The sequence below is a fragment of the Phocoena phocoena genome, chromosome 11 (assembly GCF_963924675.1).
Source record: "Phocoena phocoena chromosome 11, mPhoPho1.1, whole genome shotgun sequence".
Lineage (NCBI taxonomy): Eukaryota > Metazoa > Chordata > Mammalia > Artiodactyla > Phocoenidae > Phocoena > Phocoena phocoena.
The window spans coordinates 25693363-25713634 of record NC_089229.1 but is presented as its reverse complement, the minus strand read 5'-3'; the positions used below and the strand labels follow the sequence as shown (position 1 = coordinate 25713634).

At 40.6% G+C, this 20272-nt stretch overlaps 1 protein-coding gene across 1 annotated transcript in view; it reads right to left on the bottom strand.

Moving 5' to 3' along the window:
• Nucleotides 1–20272, bottom strand: part of FGD6 (FYVE, RhoGEF and PH domain containing 6) — a 105059-nt gene that overhangs the window by 20881 nt on the left and 63906 nt on the right. Inside the window, exons 8-11 of the mRNA XM_065887413.1 lie at nt 19972–20059; nt 3351–3401; nt 164–222; nt 9–80 (exon numbers count right to left, since the gene is read on the bottom strand). Of these exons, the coding sequence (XP_065743485.1) occupies nt 9–80; nt 164–222; nt 3351–3401; nt 19972–20059 (270 nt within the window). The remainder of the gene's footprint in view (nt 1–8; nt 81–163; nt 223–3350; nt 3402–19971; nt 20060–20272) is intronic.

The window sequence follows — 20272 nt, the reverse complement described above, 5'->3', positions numbered from 1 at the left end:
ACACTTACCCGTCCAGGCTGAACTATTTCATGGTGTCCATTTAAGCTGTACTGAATTTGCATAAGTTTCTGAAAGTTGTCCTACAGAAAGAGAATGCACAGCATATGAAGGCACGGGCTCCCAGGTTCAACAGTACAGCAGCCGTTGAAATGAAGATACTTACTCCTTGTTTCATGGTGTCATTGGCGTGGTTGGCTACCTCTATAACAACAGCAAGGGCATCTAAAATACGTAGGAACAGAAGGGGCATTCAATCACTATCATTACCAATGAATTGCAACACTGAGCAACTCCAGACAACAAGACGGCTAGTTCACAGCCACGGACCACTGCAGGAGATCAGTTAACTGTGAGTGGGCAGAAATATAGGCGATGCGGTTCGATGAGAACAAAACCAAGGAAAAACAGTACTTATGAAACAATGAGCCAAAGAAAGACTCTAAAGATACATTACAGACCATGTGTATCAATAGTATGAACATCAGGGTTGTTTTGTGCTGAGAGTTGATTATTCGGTTGAAGTTTACAAGGATGAATAGGATTTTACCTGGAAGCTGAGGATCATTCCAGGATAAACTGCCTTGGGAGAGAAGGATCCTGGGATAGGAAACCAGAATTATGAGGACCAGCTATTTAAGAGGGTCAGGGCTTAGCTGCCTTCTCTTAGTCTGATCCCAAGAGGGAAGAAATGCCACAAGGAAGCATACTAGACCTTAGGAAATTACATACATTATTTTGTGAGTTGGGTTATTTAGCTTCACCTGTGTTTTATTCTTTTTATTAACCTCTTGCCTTTATTAAATGTTTCTGAATGCTTCAGTCTTGTCATCTTCATAACTAGATATAAAGGAAAAAGTCTGTACTTTGTCTCCTTTTGGGCTACAGTTGTTCTCAATTCAAGACAATAGTGTTCCCCTAGGGACACTTGGACATGTATAAGATAATTTTCGGTTGTCACAATGACTGGGAAGGTCCACTGGCCTTTAATGGGTAGGAGCCAGGGATGTTAAACATCCTGCAATGCTAATTAGAAATCCACACAAAGACGGTTATCTGGTATGACAGAAGCCCTATGATTGAGAAAAACTGGTAAGAGTGTTAAAGAAGGAAGCATGCCCTTCTGAGGCTGGTGTGGCAATGACAGTAATTGTCACTAAAAGGACTATTAAAAAAAAAAAAATCAATTTCCAGAAAGGGTTTTGGTCCAGTTACTATACCTACTAAGGGATACTCTTTCTGGTACCAACCCTGGAGGTTTCTATAGTCTTTAAATGTATTATTATCACCATTATTAAAGGAAAGCTGTATTTCCTTATAGAGACTCAAACCACATATCAGAATTTACTGTATCTGGCACTCATCATGGCAGATATTCAAGAGGTGACCCTGGACACATTCCCTGCTTTCTGGCCTGCTTGAACCTCCAGCGGACAGGGATAAAAGCTTTAAAATTTAATGAATGGATGAAGTAATAAAGCTGCTGCTATTTGGTCACCTGGCCTCCAAGCTCTGACCTCCCCCATCCATTCTGCAATTCTACTTTCCTCATATCATCCCTTTAAGAGGCCCTGGTGACTCTGTTCCTTTAACTCTTCTGCTTATCTTCCAAAGGTATATTAGTCTCATTTTCCCTCACCTTTGGGCAATCTCATCACTTTACTGCAGTGCCTCTGGCCATACAGTGCACATCACTGTTCACTGCTTATCCTAAGCCATGTCTTTGCTGAAGTGTGTAATTTTCTTTAAACAAGCTCCTTAATTTCTGGCCCTGTATTTGTTTTACCTGCAAAATGGAGCTAATAACTCACTTTCCTTGAAGGCAGAAGCCCTGGGACAGATGTTTTCTTGAGGCCCGATCTGCTAAAATCTGTCTAAGATATTTATCTTCATGAGACAGACTCTGGCCTGGAATGCCCACTCTTCCTCTCGTCCACCATCTCTCATCAACTCATCTCTGGTTCTACTTCCCTCTAAGCAAAGCTCTGCCTCTTCAATCCTCACACTTTCCTCCATCTTCCAAATGATTCTATACTGCTAAGTGCATCCTTACTTTAAAGCTATCTGCTTTGTTCTTTATCTGTCGGGTATCATAGACTCTTCTCTTTCTTTTTTTTAATATTTCTTTATTTATTTTGTTATGCCGGGTCTTAGTTGCGGCACGTGGGCTCCCAAGTTGCAGCATGCAAACTCTTAGCTGCAGCATGCATGCGGGATGCAGCTCCCCAGCCAGGGATCGAACCCAGGCCCCCTGCATTGGGAGTGTGAGTCAGAACCACTGCACCACCAGGGAAGTCCCTATCACAGACTTTCTTCTTCAACTAAATTATATGTTTACCAGAGACAAGAAGCATGTCATGTCCCCCACTCCAAACTTCTCCTTTAAAAAAGCACCTTTAAAAGCATAACACTTGCGAATAAAAGATGTTACAGAAGAAGTAAAATGATTAATAGAATGAATAAGAATCTCTACAAAAATGGGTTAAAAACCTTTCAGCTTTGTAATCTGATAATATAAAGGATGCACCAGAATGTGATCAAAATTCATAAAATGAATGGCGTGGAGATGGATTTGTCTAATGTGTTTCTGTAGATTAGAACCAGGGGTAGACCTATGACATTTAAAAGAAACACTACTCTCCTAACCAGAACTAAATCCTCGTGTGTGTGCGCGTGTGTGTGTGCGTGTGTGTGTGTGTGTGTGTGTGAGAGAGAGAGAGAGAGAGAAAGACAGCAGACATACATGCACACACACACAGACACAGACACACACAGTGGATTATCCCATGAATGTCAATGAGTCCCTTGTATTGTAATGGACTGTTTCCCTTAAGTACTACTGGGGTGAGGGGGTGGAAGGATGGTAAGGCTAATGCCCATCATTAAACAGTCCCAGAATAATAGACTATTTTAGACCTTATCTCTAATTTGTGTTGTTTGGTCACTTCATGGACTCATGATTTTAAAGCTTGAAAGAACCTTGCAGATCAACTGGTTCAATCTCTGTTTTTGAAAGCAGTGGACATCTAGAGAAGGTGAATGCACCCCAGCACAGACAGACTGAGCCCAGGAGGATGAAGCTCCCTGACAACAGACTATGCTGGGACCACTCTCTCAGGAGGCTGGCTCCAATGGCTGCCTGACCATGGGCATCTTTTGCCCCTATAATTTCACTTGCATCCAGCACCACTTTATCTAGTTCTATTTTAATTTGCCTAAAACAGAGTTTAAAAAGGCTTCTTAAGAATAAAACACAGTTTTGTATATGGGTTTTGTTACCTTTTTACTTTCCAGGTTCAAATGAACATAATATAAAACCTTCTATAACACATGAGACCACAAAAATTGTTTACCTTGAGTGTCTCTGTAATCTCCAGCGTCTTCTAAGAGATTTTTTAAATAGTCTAGAAAAGGAAAAAAAGTTATGGTATTTAGTACAATTAAGCACTAAGGAAAAAACATTTGTCTTTCTTATTCAATACTCTAGTCAACCTTATTGGTTAATATACATATTCATTCTGTTTGTGCTACCTTTCTAAAAATGAAAGAATAAAGCCCTGGGGTCAATTTGAAATCAGGACACAAAATTAGAGCTAGAAAGAGCCTGAGAGGTTGCACTGGTTACTTTAGAGATGAGGAATCAGGCTACCGAGGACACGGTCTCACTCAAGTAATACAACCTCTTTGTGGCAGAGCTAGGACCAGAACCCGAACCCAGGTCTCCTGATGCCCAGTTCAGCTCTTTAACTCCAACACACACAAATTACCTTAATCTCAAGATCAGATGCACGTTTTAGTACCAAATTTCAAGCATCAATAGATTGAATGTCTAAGGAACTCTGAGATCTGGCAATCTTAAGAGTCTAACAATGCCCAGAACACCAGAAAAATGCAATACATAGGTCTAAACCAGTGGTACTCGAATGGGGTCAGGTTTGCCCCCCAGGAAAAAGTTTAGAAATGTCTGAAGACATTTCTGATTATCACAACTGGGGGAAAGGGGATGCCACTGGCATCTAGTGGTTAGAGGCCAGAGACGCTGCTAAACATCCTACAAATGCACAGGACAGCCCTACAACAAGGAATTATCTGCACCAAAATGTCAATAGGGCTGCAGTTGAGAAACCCTGGTCTAGATGAAGATGGTCTGGGGCGCTTCCCTGGTGGCACAGTGGTTGAGAGTCCACCTGCCGATGCAGGGGACACAGGTTCTTGCCCCGGTCCGGGAAGATCCCACATGCTGTGGAGCGGATAGGCCCGTGAGCCATGGCCGCTGAGCCTGCGCGTCCGGAGCCTGTGCTCCGCCAACGGGAGAGGCCACAACAGTGAGAAGCCCGCGTACCACACACACACACAAAAAGATGGTCTGTAAACGAGCAACATGGCATATAGTGCTTCTCGTAATACGAAAAAAAATTTAAGGCAATAGGTTATATTTCATAAATCCTGTAACCAAGGAACGTTACAGGATTTCAAGGTAATACTTCCTTCTCTGTTGAGAAATGTTGGATGACTTCCCATTAACTCTCAGATTAAAACAAATTCTATTTCCTGGAATTTCAAGTCCCTGCTACACGGTCCCTGTTGACTTTTCTGCTTTTCTCTCTTGCTACTGCCTTACACAGGCCCTTTGTTCTTAAGTCTGATTCTGCACAATTCCTTAAACACTTCCCATGTGTTCCCTGGCTCCATACTTTTTGTCTTTAATGTTCCCTTCTTCTGAATCCTTTCTCTGTCTCTGCGTATAAAAATTCTACTCATAATTCTTCAAGGCTCATCTCAAATTCCTCCTCTCTTACCAAACTTTCCATTTGAAAGAAATATTCTTTCCCTTTGAATAACACATTACACAGCAGTTACTGTATGCCTTCTATCATTTTCTTTTTCACTAGACTCAAGGCTCCTGTGGGCAGGGCCTGCCTACATCTGATTCATCTTTCTATCTCTCATAGCACTTAGCCAGAGACTCTGCATGCAAGGGACAAGAAATGCTTAATGAATTTTAAAAAATGATTTTTTTTCAGACAGGATTGTGTCTTATTTTAGGTAAAAGGCAATAAAGGCTGAAACCAATCCTAATGCCCATGGGAGTTGGGAAATGGAAAGAGGAAAGGCATATTAAAAGACTGAATGCATTTTTATCAGATCCAATCTCCATTTAGCAATATTATGGAACAGATATAATTTCAACCCATGGATTTATTAAGTCATGCTCAAAGGCACAAAGGGGAACTTGGACGTTAGTGCCAGATTTTCAAACTTAATAGACGACTAACATACACACCCAACTGCTGAAACTATACATCTTTGACACAGTGATCCAAGAACGTGTGTGAGTCTAGACATGCACATTATAAATATCCAGCCCTGGCAACAAGCCACAGCGAGATATCGTGTATGATGACATTAAGCTTCTGTGCGCCACGGCATAGATTCTACCTTGCCAGAGACCATCACAAGCAATTTAGATCTGAAAGTAATCTGAACATAAAAGTTGGAGAGCAATTCTTCCAACCAAATAAATAAGAAACCCACAAAAATTAACAAAATACATTGATTATACACTACACTTAGACTCATCTGAAGATGAAAAACGAACTTAATCTCACTCTGACCCCACTCAGAATGCATTCCATATATAAGCCATGTTTAGTGAATCCAAATATTTAACTTTTCCATGACAGCGACAGGGTTAGGGAGAAAAACTTACTCTTCTTGGGCTACTTCACTAATCAAAAGGGATGTTCCTTAAAGCTGCAGGTAGCTGAAGAGTGTGGAAATGAAAGCAGATTTACCTAAGTATCAGATTCATAGCAAGTTCCCATTTTGTCTTCAATTCTTGTTCTTTAATACAGAAGCATATCATGCAAGCTGAGACATTTCTCTAAACCAAAAGAGGCCACTGGAAGATGTCCATATTAGGAAATCCTGACCTCAGTAAGCTTCTGAGTTGCATTTTCTTTCCTTGTACTCATGCTCAGCTGCTGCTCGCCAACCTAAACTTTCAGGAGCAAAGTGGAAATACACAAACTGGCTGTGCAGAAAACCCAGGATGAAAATGTTGCAAAATCATGTTATTAATCAAGGAGAAAATGAGGTTAAGGTTTACTTTCCTTGCCAATTAAAAAAAAAATCTTAAAACTCAACTTACTCCTTTTGAGAACTTTTACCTTTTACCTTTTCTAGGAAGACAAGACCATGATCCCCTCAGTTAAGAATCACTAGTGCCTTAACTACAGAATGAGAAGAACGAGACTGATCACCCTCTGAGTCAGACGGAATGAGCAATGAAATCACCAGCTGCCCCAGTGACTGTCATAACCCAGGTGAAACGCAGGAAGGGAAACCAGACAGACACTCCTGCATTGGTCATTTGGAATTGTTTACTACATATCATTTAGGTCCTAGCATCCTGCTGGAGCTTCATTAAAAAATCAAGGAGAGCAGAGCAGTCATCTCAATTTGCCATGTTGGACTTGTAGTATTCTATGACTTTCCTGTTTCCACCAAACCAAACAAGGATTCTTCAAAACTTCAGTAATAAAAATGCCTCAAATGCTACTGAGGTTATTTATATCAAAGAAAAAAAGGTTGGTGCAGCATGCCTAGACACCACAAAATGTACTTTCTGGCCACCAGGTGGCATCGTTGATTAAAAGTTAATCAATCCCCATCATCCAGCATTAGCAGCACAAAACTAACCAAAACATAGCATGTGCAGTCTCAACAGCTATGCAAGTTAACTTTGTCCTCATATATGAGACCCAGAGTGAAAAAATGAGGACCCAACAAATACCATATCTTGTTAGATGTCTAAGTTTTCAATACATGGGCTCCTAGTAAGTCTTACAATCCCGTGATTGCCCAATCAACGAATAATCAACTTACAGCAGAAATTGATTCAGAGGTACAGTATCCATTTCCTAAAAATGAGTCATCTGTGGGAATCAGGGACTTTTAAATTCAACAGCACACAGTAAGATTCCTGGACTGTGTGCTCAGAAACGGTTGATGGCAGAGCACAGAGGAAATTAGCATATAGGACCGGGTAACGTTCCAAAGTCAAGTGTTTTGAATTTAACCACATGTCTTGCTTTGTATTATCTAGATTTCTTCTTTCCTCCCTAAATATGTAATGAACTCAGCAACAAAATACAGAATTATGAGATCCAGAGAATAATAAGTCTAGTCAATGAAAGCCTGTTTGCCAAAATTTCAAATGTTAAAAGAAGCCACCTAAAATTATCCTGACTTGTGAAACAGAGTAGAGGTTATTTTAAATACCAAAATAAAGATCAAGTATCAGGTTGTAAGACACACTGCTGCCATCTTGAAGGTGGCTTGGCGAAGAGCTCAAGAGCCCTTGTTGGGCGTGAGAAGACAGATTCTTACTTTCTTTGTCCAGCCATGTCTAGCAGAGGTAGGTATGTGACTGACCATGTCCTGTGGCATTTCTGGATGTCAGTATCCCCATACATAAAATAAGTAGGCTTGACCCAGATTGAAAAACTAATGACTCTCATTCTAAAGTATCATGAAGCATACCATGAACATCTCTCTAAAACAACTATGTATTTTGAAGTATTTCCTTCTATTTTTATAAATGTTTGACTTTACTTAATTTTAATAATATATAGAATTTTATAGCACATTTAAAGTATTCTAACCCGCACATTTTTTTTAATACATAGGAGTAGCAAACATGCCACTCCAGGGATATATGATATGGGACTTAGGTACTCTATTATTAGACTTAAGTCATTTTTTAGTTATCTTGCTTTGGCTGTTATAAATTGGATGGCCATACATCCTAATTTGCCCATATGATTCTACCACATTACCTGTTGTCCAGGTATTACTATAAATACTGCCCCTTGTACTCTTTAAAGGTACTGGGTTTGAATAATAAATTGTGTGATTATTTTAATTACAAGTAACAGTGGTCAATGTCTTGATATATTTGTCTTTTTCTATACTTCACATTTTGGGTGTGTATGTGGAGGGGGCAGAATATCAATGGGAATGAAAAGGTTTTTGTTTTTTTTAAGTACTTTATATATATCATGAGAAACCTTTCCTAAAAGGATATACCAATTTAAAATATCATTATTTACATATGAAAATACTAGCTTCACTAAATGATTGCCAGTTTTGTGTATTGTAGTTTTTTATTGCTAATGTAGTAGGGGGGACTGATAACTTATTTTAATTGATATTTATGATTCAGAGGATCTTAAACATGCCACAGTGTACTTATGTCTACTTTTTCTGAGTGAATTGTTTGTTCATATTTTTAGTCCAGATATCTATAAAAGTTTTAATATTCTTAGTGAAATAGTATTTTCCATACTTGCTACAAATATGTTTTCTGGTGTACTGTTTCTTTTTATTTCAACTATATTTTAAAACTTTATAATGTATTTATTATATAGAAGCGTTGAAAGGTGTCAATATTTTCCTTTATAATTTCTTTAATTTGGGGGGCTTAGAAAATCATCTCTCCTCCTCTCCCTACCCTGAGAGTTTTAATAAATACCAATTTTATTTTTTCCCTGGTTTTCCTATAGTTTAATGCTTCATATGTAATTTTTTATTTTTAAGTTAAGACTTTATGCAGTTTTATGTTTAGAGCAGTTGAGGGGAAGGTACAAAGACGTTCCATATACCTTCTGCTTACACACATGCACAGCCTCCCTCAGTATCAACATCACCCACCAGAGTTGGGCATTTATTACAACTGATGAACCTACATCAACACATCATTAGCATCTAGAGCCCACAGTTTACTTTACGGCTCACTTTGGTGTACATTCTATGAGTTTGGACAAATATATACAATGAAATGTATCCATCATTATGATATCATACAGAGTATTTTTACTACCCTAAAAATCCTCTGTGCTCTGCCTATTTATATTTAGTTTAGTTTTTTTTTTGGGGGGGGGGCAGTACGCGGGCCTCTCACTGTCGTGGCCCCTCCCATTGCAGAGCACAGGCTCCGGACGCGCAGGCCCAGTGGCCATGGCTCACGGGCCCAGCCGCTCCGCAGCATGTGGGATCTTCCCGGATCGGGGCACGAACCCGTGTCCCCTGCTTTGGCAGGCGGACTCTCAACCACTGCGCCACCAGGGAAGCCCTATATCTAGTTTTGATTTTATTTTTAGTGTATCCAATAATGTATGAATTTTAATGAGTTTTTCAAATTTTAACAGGTTATTCACCAAATAATCCTTTCTATTGTCTTGCACTTCCTACTTTGTCAACACTAGATTCTTATAAACAACAGTCTATTTCAAGTTACCTCCCTATTCCAATGGCAGAATAATAATTATTATTTTTAATCAATAGGTCTGTTTTTGCAATGGTATTACATGTCTTTAACTGTTGATGTTTTAAAATACGTATTGACTGATGTTTCCCTCTCAGAATATTCTTTAATGATGTACTCTATTTATTACTATACACAAAATCATTTTGATATGTATGGATAAAATTGCAAACTAAGTTAACCTTAATGAGAATATGGAGTGCCAGCAAACTAGTTAAAAGCTAAGTTAATGGTTCTATAGTGTCAAGTATCCCTTTAAGCACAAATGCTAAACCATGGGCTTCAGGAGGACCAGGAGCCTGAATTAATTATCCTTATATCCCCCAGCACCTAGAACAAGGTCTGGTGCATATTCAACAAATGTTTCCTTAATTTATGATGGACTAAATGACACTCATTTAGGGTTACCACTTCTTGCTCCATATTTTTTTTTTTTTTTTTTCTTGCTCCATATTTTACTAAGCAGTTGAGATGATACTCTGAGGGTCTAATTAAAAAGTACTCCAGTGTCTGCTCTAATTCTGCTTCTCAAATATTAGGTCAGTTCTGGCCTCTGAGAATGTGGCCCAGAGATGCCTAAGTTAGAAAAGTGACCTTTCCGGGCTCTCCGGGTTCACAGATTCTTGTTCTTGGAAAGCTGGCAATGCCCTTCTGTGAATTAAAAAGGCCACTTCTCCTGGGATGATGCAGCCCCTTGCCAGGGCACACAATATGGCAAGCGGAGCGCTGGCTGGACTTAGAACTCAGCCGGGAGCCCTTGTCAGGGCATAGCCACATGAGGCAGCCCTGGCCTGTCTTACTTTGATAAGTCTGGTCCAGAGGTGGCATGCCCAAAGGACTCACAAACCAAACCTGATGCCAGGCTCGTCCTAGGACAAAATTTTGGATCAGATCTTACAATGGACAGAATCTCCCTTTGGTCCCTTTTTAGCGGGACATGTTGGCTTGGCATATACAGAATGCCCTTAGGGGAGTCAGACCCACAGGAAAGTCAACAAATGTAAACATCCATTATCTTGACTTCACTGAGACTGCTTTTCTTTGTGGATACATTTAAGCCTGCCAGTTTATCAAGCGAGAATCTCACACGTACAGAAATGGCTTTGATGCAGGCAAGTCTAACTTAAGGAACCTCTTATCCAAATTTGGTCCCCACTACCCTAATTATTGAGGTTTGGGGAGATAAGTATATTTTACTACCCAAAGAACTGCTAAGTGAAGAATAAAGCAAATATAAACACCAAAGTGAATTCAAGTTTGACTGAATTTCAGTGTTTTCTCCAACTGGAACAGTTCCTTTTTTTTTTTTTTTTTAAATGGCCGTGCAGCTTATGGGATCTTAGTTCCCTTACCAGGGATCAAACCTGTACACCTTCAGTGGAAGGGCAGCGTCCTAAACAATGGACCACGAGGGAATTCCCTGGAACAGTTCCTTATGTGAGCCCATGATTCTGACACATACTAAGAGGGAAACTCTTTGGCAACAGAGTCAGCTTGCTAGATCTTTGGCAAGGCCCGTTCCAGCAACAGAGGCATTCGGTTACTTGCAGGGAATCCGAGTCAAATCTATACTGAGAATTGGAAAAAGAATGGTTTTGCAGTAATGTCTATGGGTAGAATTCAGAGGGTCTACAAACTTGGACAGACAAAACCAAAAAATCTTTCTACTAATCTCTAAGTGAAATACAGAATTTCCTTCCATTACGAATGTAGTCAACAAATCACAGTATTATCAATGACACCAGGGCTTTATCACCATAGAAATCGCATGTTTTTTATATGACATTACGGTTGTTGCAGGCATCTCAAAATATTGTTTACTCTCACCAGTACTTCAAAATCATGACAGTTACTAGATCCACACCACCTCTTCCTGTTTAATGTATTACCTAAAGAAGCACATGTATTACTCTGTCACTCTTCAAAATTATTTTAATAACTTTATTTCAGGCCAATTGGTTTCCTCTTAATCTTACGAATTCTATTCTGTAACTTCAAAAATTACTCCGAGACAAGATCCATAGGATTCACCACATTCCCAGAGGGATTCTGGCTTAACCTTAAAAAGGTTAAGAACACTTGTTTTATACAGAAAGTGAGATTACATTTAAAAGCTAAAATTTAATAGAACAAGCAGATAAAATGTGCTTACCTCTTATATCCTGAAGTCCTTCTGTAGTATTAAAATACTTCATGGACATAATTTATTACATATCATCTCTCAAAATACCTTATTCACAACTATGATTAAAAATGAATTGCAACAGAACAAGAGCTGAGCTAATTATCACCCTCCCATTTTACATGGACGGAGCTGCTTTATATCAGGGACTTTGGGTTCCTCAGAAAATAAATTCTTTGGCTGGTGTCCAGGACAGCCTCGCCTTTCATCAAGTTCTGCTCTAGAGAAAGTGTTAGAATGATTTTAGCCTATGGTTTTCAAACAAACACTTGCTAACCAGAAGTTTGAATTTTCAGAAGCAAAAGTTTCAATTTTCAGGAAGAGATTTTTAAAAGTCATGCATTAATTTGATTCTGATCTTTTGTCAAATCTGCTTATTAGCCTGTTCATAACTCAAATTTATAGCTTCAGAACAGAACAGATGTTTTTAATATCCCATTTTCTACCAACATGGGAAATCCTGGATTTCTAAAACCTAGAGGGAGTTAATGCCATCCCAGACTAAAGGCAAAGATTATAGGAAAAGTAATATAATATGTTGTTAAAGTCACTTATAAATATTTTGAACAAGATCAAAGAAACTACCTGATCCAAATTTAATCAAAGTTCAAAAGCCTTTCTTCCCCTCTGCAAATACAGAAATGGAAAAAATACTTCAGAGGAATTTTTAAATTATATTTTTCATTATATTTTCTCCACTATGATCCCCACTGATTCACCTTGTTTCAACACCAATGTAGTAGCGTTCCACAAATAAAAGGCTTTTCACTGAAAAACTTATAATACATATAACACACAAAAAAGACAATAAAAAACAAAAACAAAAAAACCCCACCTAACAAAAAAACACCAACCCTAAAAGGATATATGATAGTCATCCCTGGATGGTAGAAGATGAAGAGGGACTTTGTTATTTATAATATGTAACATATTTTTTATAGGCACAAAAGATCCCTTCAAAAAAAAAAAAAAGTGACCCCTACAAAAATAAATCCTCAGAATATTCTCACTCAAACAAGTGACCAGGAACTTCCCTGGTGGCACAGTGGATAACACTACGTGTTCCCAATGCAGGGGGCCCGGGTTCGATCCCTGGCCAGGGAACTATATCCCACACGCATGCTGCAACTAAGAGTTTGCATGCCGCAACTAAGGAGCCCGCCTGCCACAACTAGGGAGCCCACGAGCTGCAACTAAGGAGTCTGTGTGCTGCAACTAAGACCTGGTGCAACCAAATAAATAAATTAATTAATTAATTAATTTAAAAAAATACCAGGGACTTCCCTGGTGGTGCAGTTGTTGAAAATCCGCCTGATAATGCAGGAGACTCGGGTTCGAGCCCTGCTCCAGGAAGATCCCACATGCCGTGGAGCAACTAAGCCTGTGCGCCACGACTACTGAGCCTGAGCTCTAGAGCCCGTGAGCCACAACTACTGAGCCCGCGTGCCACAACTACTGAAGTCCGCGTGCCCAGAACCCGTGCTCTGCAACAAGAGAAGCCACCGCAAGGAGAAGCCAGTGCACCGCAATGAAGAGCAGCCCCCGCTCACCGCAACTAGAGAAAGCCTGCGTGCAGCAACGAAGACCCAATGCAGCCAAAAATAAAATAAGTAAATAAATATTAAAAAAAAAAAAAAAAAGACCTGGAGGAAAAGAAATGGGTTAAACTTAAAATAAAAAAAAAAGGTGACCAGATCAATATAAATTTTAGGAACTGAGAAGAGGAAGAGCTGGGAGGGACCCTGAGGGGTTGGGTGTGGTCCCAAAGAGTAGGATTGTAAGCTCCATAAGGGCAGGGACCACCACTGCGTTGTCTGCCAGTGTATACAGGTGCCCAGCTCAGCGCCAGCCTGTATCAATACTGGTTGAATGAGTAGGTGATTGATTAATGGAGGTGAGAATCTGGCCTTGAAAGTCAGGTTTCAGGAGAGGGTAAGAAAATGAATGCAGCTATAACAAAGGAAAATAAGGTTTGGGCAATTCTTTGGTTATATAGAACAGGTTTATAATTGTGGTCTTTATACTGTGGATAAATCATTTTTATTTCTAAAGTAAGATTTAACTTTTCAGAGCAGTTTTACATTTATAGCAAAATTAAGGGGAAGGTATGAAGACTTCCCATACATCTCCTGCCCCCACAAATGCACAGCCTCCCCCGTCATCAACATACCCCATCAGGGTGGTCCATTTGTTACAATGGATGAACCTACACTGACACATCATGATCACCCACAATCCACAGTTTACATTAGAGTTCATTCTTGGTGTTGTACATTCTGTGGGTTTGGATAAATGTGTAATGACATGCATCCATCATTATGGTAGGATAAGCGGGTTTTCAACTTTCCTAATAAGCAGAATAAAAGTATATCTGTGGCCTTTCCTGGTGGCGCAGTGGTTGAGAGTCCGCCTGCCGATGCAGGGGACACGGGTTTGTGCCCCAGTCCGGGAAGATCCCACATGCCGCGGAGTGGCTAGGCCCGTGAGCCATGGCCGCTGAGCCTGCGCGTCCGGAGCCTGTGCTCCGCAACGGGAGAGGCCACAACAGTGAGAGGCCCGCGTACCGCAAAAAAAAAAAAAAAAAAGTATATCTGTGAAATGATAGAAAACATATACACAGTTATCCCTTGGTATCTGCGGGGAATTAGTTCCAGCACTCCTCTCAGATACCAGGATCTGTGGATGCTCAATTCCCTTATATAAAGTGGTGTAGTACAGTCAGCCCTCCCTATCCATAGGTTCCGAATCTGTTGATATCAAGGGCCAACTGTAGGGTCTCTGGCCCCGGTTCCTTGCACAGAGCTCCCCAAATCTTTGTAATTTTCTGAGAGATAAGAGCACTAGGAGTGGGACTCCCCTGGTGGCGCAGAGGTTAAGAATCTGCCTGCCAATGCAGGGGACACGGGTTCGAGCCCTGGTCCGGGAAGATCCCACATGCTGCGGAGCAACTAAGCCTGTGTGCCACAGCTACTAAGCCTGCACTCTAGAGCCCGCGAGCCACAACTACTGAAGCCTGCGTGCCACAACTACTGAAGCCCACATGCCTAGAGCCTGTGCTCCGCAAGAGAACCCACCGCAATGAGAAGCCCATGCACTGCAACAAAGACCCAATGCAGCCAAAAATAAATAAATAAATAAATTTATTGAAATATATCATATCAAAAATTCATTTAAAAAAAGGGCAGTAGGTGCATCTTTTGTTCTAATATCTGGTCTTTGACCCTAGTTCTGACACGAAGCCGCCTTGGAATTTCCTAAGTGACAGTAGTGTCCTTTGTTATAATGAGGTGACTCTTGGTCGGCTCCTAGATGCGGACTGGTCACCACAAAGACCAAGCCATGATTAAAAGCTTAAAACTTTCAGCCCTACTCTCCATCCTCCAGGAAGGAGAGAGGTGCTAGAAGTGGAATTAATGATGGGTCATGCTTATGTGATGAATCCTCTATAAAACCCCCAGAATACAGGGTTTGGTGAGGTTCTAGGGAGCTGGTGTGCCCAGAGAGGGCATGGGAGTTCCACCCCCCATACCTTGCCCTATGTATCTCTTCCATATGAAGTTCATTTTTATCTTTTAGCATACCCTTTTATAATAAACTAGTAAACGTAAACAGGTGTTCCCCTGAGTTCTGTGAGCCATTCTAGCAAACTTTCAAACCCAAGGAGAAAGCCATGGGAACCGAGATTTACAGTCGGTCGGTCAGAAATACAGGTTACAGCCTGGGACTTGTGAGTGGCATCTGAAGTTTGGAAGGGTCAGGCTTGTGGAACTGAGCCCACTATCTCCAGGTAGACAGTGTCAGAATTGAATTGAATTATAGGACACGTAGCTGGTGTTGAAGAGAGTCGCTTGGTGTGGGAAAAAACCTATATATCTGGAGTCAGAAGTGTTGAGTGTGGTAGTGTGAGAGCAAAGTGGAGACATGGGAGGAGTGTGTTTTTTCTATGGTCTCTTGGAAGCGGGCATGATAAAGGGAGCATGACCAATAGGAAGATATTGCCACAACTTGGCGTGAGTTTAGAAAGGCCTGGCCTGGAGCATAACAAGGGAAATGGAAAGGGAAGTAAGCAGAAGCAGAGGAAAACTAGTCAGCAGATCTTATGATGGAGGAAAGACAAGGAAAGAGAAGCATTTTAGTCCTTTCCACAGTTTTGTTTCTGGGTAACTGGAAGAGTGTTTTTACTCTTAAAAGCAATTTTCCAATCCATCCATCCATCAAATGTTCACAGGCATCACTGCATAGGGATTCTCAACCTCATAAAAAGGAACAACGTTTATTTCCCTAAGCCTTTCAGTTTACTGAGTCCCTGTTATGTGCCAGAATCTATGCAGACAGTGAGTTAGGATAAAAAAGATAGACTCTACCCTGAACTGATGAGGAGGAAGGAAATAAGCAGTGGTAAAAAATTAATGCTGCTCCTTTAGCAGCATCTGTTCACTTTTTAAAAATTGCTCCCTCACTACTGCCTCAAGATCCCCCTTTGTCCTAACTTCACATAGGATGTGGGCCCCACACAGACTGAAAGATCTGGCCAGATCCACTGCTCTTAGGTGGCCAAAATAAAGGTAAAATTTACAAGTTTTTCCTGCTTAAATTAAGTAAATCTCTTTCTTTACTACTTAAAAAAAAACAATTTTAATCTTAAGCATTTCATTATGCAACATACACATTTTCTTTGATCCTATTTTGAGCTGAGCTTAAAAAAATATTACCAAGAATTCAGTTGGAAATTTTTTACTACAACGAAGGAAGAAATAGCCTAAGTAAAATACCCACTAGAAACTCATACTAGGTCCTGAAGAAAACACTGCAGACAATAGGATGCTTGTTTGAACAGTAGGGGCAGGACTGCTGTATCTGGGGATTTCCACTTACCTTTCTCTAAAGGACTCCAAAAGAAACTATCTTACCTTATCTGTACTTCATCCCTGCATTTCTCAATCTTCCCTTCCCAAGAAGCCAAGGTGGGCACAAACCTACTTATACCAAGCCAGGTAGGAATCTCTTTCTCTGCCTGAAACTCAATAAATCGAAGTTGTCAGGAGTTGCCTGAAATAATCTCACTCTTTCTCTCTGTTCCTGTATACTCTGTGCCCCTGGAATTATTCCAAATTCTAAAATGGAAATAAAAGTATCAAGACTTCCCTCACAAGGTTATGTGGAGGATTAAATCATTGAGCTTGTTTATCCAAAGATGAGGATCCACAGTTAATTCACATGTTTGAACAGATGCAAACCTAAGACTTAAAATCCAACTTCTAAAAATCTAAGTGCGTAGATAGGGGCACTTTGATAACAAAAGTAGAAATATCTTGCAGAGTATAGAGAAATCAGAACACAACAAAAAGGAGTATTGGAAAATAAGAGTTTTAAATAAAAATACGTATAAAAGGGCTTCCCTGGTGACGCAGTGGTTGAGAGTCCGCCTGCCGATGCAGGGTACACGGGTTCGTGCCCCGGTCCGGGAGGATCCCACATGCCACGCAGAGCAGCTGGGCCCGTGAGCCGTGGCCGCTGGGCCTGTGTGTCTGGAGCCTGTGCTCCGCAATGGGAGAGGGCACAGCAGTAAGAGGCCCGCATACCACACACACACAAAAAAACCCAAAAAACATATAAAACAAACTTTTGGTACCAACCCCCACATGTCCTTAGGATTATATGACCACAGGTGCTTCAACTAATAGACACTATTTGTGTTGCTGGGGCAAGACACTTCACCTCTCTGGAGGAGAGACTCTGAAATTCTCTCTCTCAATGTTGTCCTTTAATTAAGCTACAGATATTCTGGTTAAAGGGATGTTTTAAATGTAGCTTAAAACCAACCAGAATTATTTCCTGAACAGCTTCCAAGTTATCCCAAAGGGACCCAGATATACTGGGGTGCACTAAATTATTAATTAAAAGACTCACTCCTTGACCTCAAGGAGTTTATAATCAAATTAAGGAATCAGGGCTTCCCTGGTGGCGCAGTGGTTGAGAGTCCGCCTGCCAATGCAGGGGACACAGGTTCGTGCCCCAGTCCGGGAAGATCCCACATGTCACGGAGCGGCTGGGCCCGTGAGCCATGGCCGCTGAGCCTGCGCGTCCGGGGCCTGTGCTCTGCAACGGGAGAGGCCACAACAGTGAGAGGCCCGCATACCGCAAAAAAAAATTAAGGAATCAACATTCAAGTCATATAAATATTAGCAAATTCACAAGGCATCAAATAAATATTTACTAAGTCACACTGCACCAATACAAAGGGTTAAGGAGAACTGGAGTAATCAGAGATGGCTTTGGAGGTAATGGTGGACTTCAGGTCAGGTGGAGGAAGGGAAGAATTTGAATCAATGGAAGAAAAGGCATAGAATGAATCGTCAGTTATTGCTTTACAAAGTCTATGTTCTTTCTTTAACTTTAGTCCTGACTTTGTAACCTTGAACAAATAAATCCACTAAGGGTCTGCTATATATAAAGTATGGTACATCATTTAAATAATGGAGATTTTCCAAGTTAAGGGTGGGGAGGGCTTTAAGATTAAAGAAGACAAAGCTCAAAACTAACCCCAAGCTCACATCATGTTGGTTATAAAACAAATGAAATCTGTTCTCTTAAAGAGAATTTTTAAAACTTGCCATTGCTATTGCACCATTAATCAATTAAAATCAAACTCAGTATGAAACCTACATTAAACACATGTGTAACTCTTTTACTTAGATCAGTCACAGTGTGGGAAAAAAAATTTTTTTACATGAAAATTTCAGAACCTTGCTCCATCCTTCTCTCATTTGAAACCATAGTCTTTTGCCACTAAAAACAGTACTTAATTCGATAGCTGTAGAAATAGCCTAAGCCATTCAATAGCTCATTTATGATACAGCATTGAATTTATCTAGCAAAAACACAACACATGCATGGGCACTTCCTTTTGCCCTGTGTAGTCTAAATCTCTGCCAAATGCAGAGGAAAGAAAGTACAGATGGACAGGATATCCTCAAATTATGTGGTTTGCCTATGTCATTCCAGAGAGAAATCTAGTGCCTGATTCACAGTTAGAAATTCAAATTAAGTAGAAATACCTAGGGTAGCCAGTCCTGGGGCTGAAAGGCAGGCCTTCCTCATCAGCAGTTCACTAGGCAAGCTTGGAAGGTATGAAGGCTTCCAGAATTCACCTACCTCATTCAGTATAGGTCTTGGCTTAAGAGAAAGTGATTAAGGATTAAAGCAGGGGTGCCACTGCTTAAGAACACTAATAGGAACCAAGTACCTCAAAATCTATTTACATAAAATTACAACTGATTAAATTTAGAGTGGTAGTGGCATTTGAATATTCTTGTGCATCTGGACACAATTCTTCGATTCTTTATTTATTTATCTAGATACTTATCTATCTATCTATTTATTTATTTATTTTGGCCATACCGTGCACCATCTATCTAGCTATCCATTTATTTATTTATTTATTTATGCCATGCCATGCCGTGCAGCCTGCAGGATCTTAGTCCCCCAACCAGGGATCAAACCTGTGCCCCCTGCGTTGGAAGTGCAGAGTCTTAACCACTGGACCACCAGGGAAGTCCCTGACATAGTTCTTAATGCACATTATATATGTATATTAAGTCACTGCATATCCAATCCATCTCGGCAAATACCACAGAGGACCTAGTAGTAGTATGTGTTGGATACTACGCTTGGTACTGAGACTATACTCGCTTTTCATGATGCCAGACCACTCAATCACTATAAGCCTGTTATTTCATCTATGGACATAATATTGTGATATATGCATAGCTATGGTGAAGACTTAAAGACCCAATGAATATAAAGTCCTGAGCACAGTGTGTGCCTTCACTCAAATCATAGCTTTCTTTTTCTTTTTTTAACTATTACAGTGGTAACCTAGACACACAGTCCTGTAATCCCGAAGCTCCAGTAGAAGATACAGACAATGACCAGACATAATGACAATCATGATGATAGGGATATGGATACTACTCATAATAGCAGCTGATACTTATTTAGAACTTACTATGACCAAGGCACTATTCTAAGCACACAGCTCATCAATCAATCCTTATAACAACCCTTTGAAGTAAGTAACTAGAGGGCCATGGTAGTTGATATACAAATATGTGGGAGTGACCCTCTAAACCTCATTCTTGAGTGGCTGGGAAAGTACCTTCTTGGAATTAATAATATTAACCAGGTAAAACGACACAGCATTGTGGGGCTGAGACCGTAAAAGAAATTCTGAGCAAAAGGAATTAACACATATGAATGCCTAGAGCAGAGAATGCATATGGATGACCAAAGAACTAAAGAAGCTCAGTGCCGGCAATGTCTACGTGAGGCTGCCAGCAATGTATAAATTCATGTGTTAGGAAAATAGGCTACCGGATAGAAAAAGAGAGGTGTTCTTAGGAAAGGCAGGGTTTCCTAAGAATGACAGGAGTTGCTTGGTTGGTAATCTGCCAGAGAAGCCCACCTGTTAGCAGCAGCCTGTACTGGGGGATCCTCTGAACCGGCTTGAGCAGGTAGTGCTTGAGGGCCAGATTAGCACAGCGTGGGCTCATCTGAAAGGAAAAGGCATCCAAAGTAAACACACGCATTTTCCTAAGAAGCAAGGGACCCAGATCCAAGTGCTCGGGAAGCCGAACTTTAAATAGCCAGCAACTCTGGGATTCGTGGAGAAGCTCCCTTCAAGGCACAGCTCCTATGCTGAGTGGGAAACCAGAACCACTCACCATGGAGTCTACACCCTCTTGTAGATACATCTTTGAAATCAC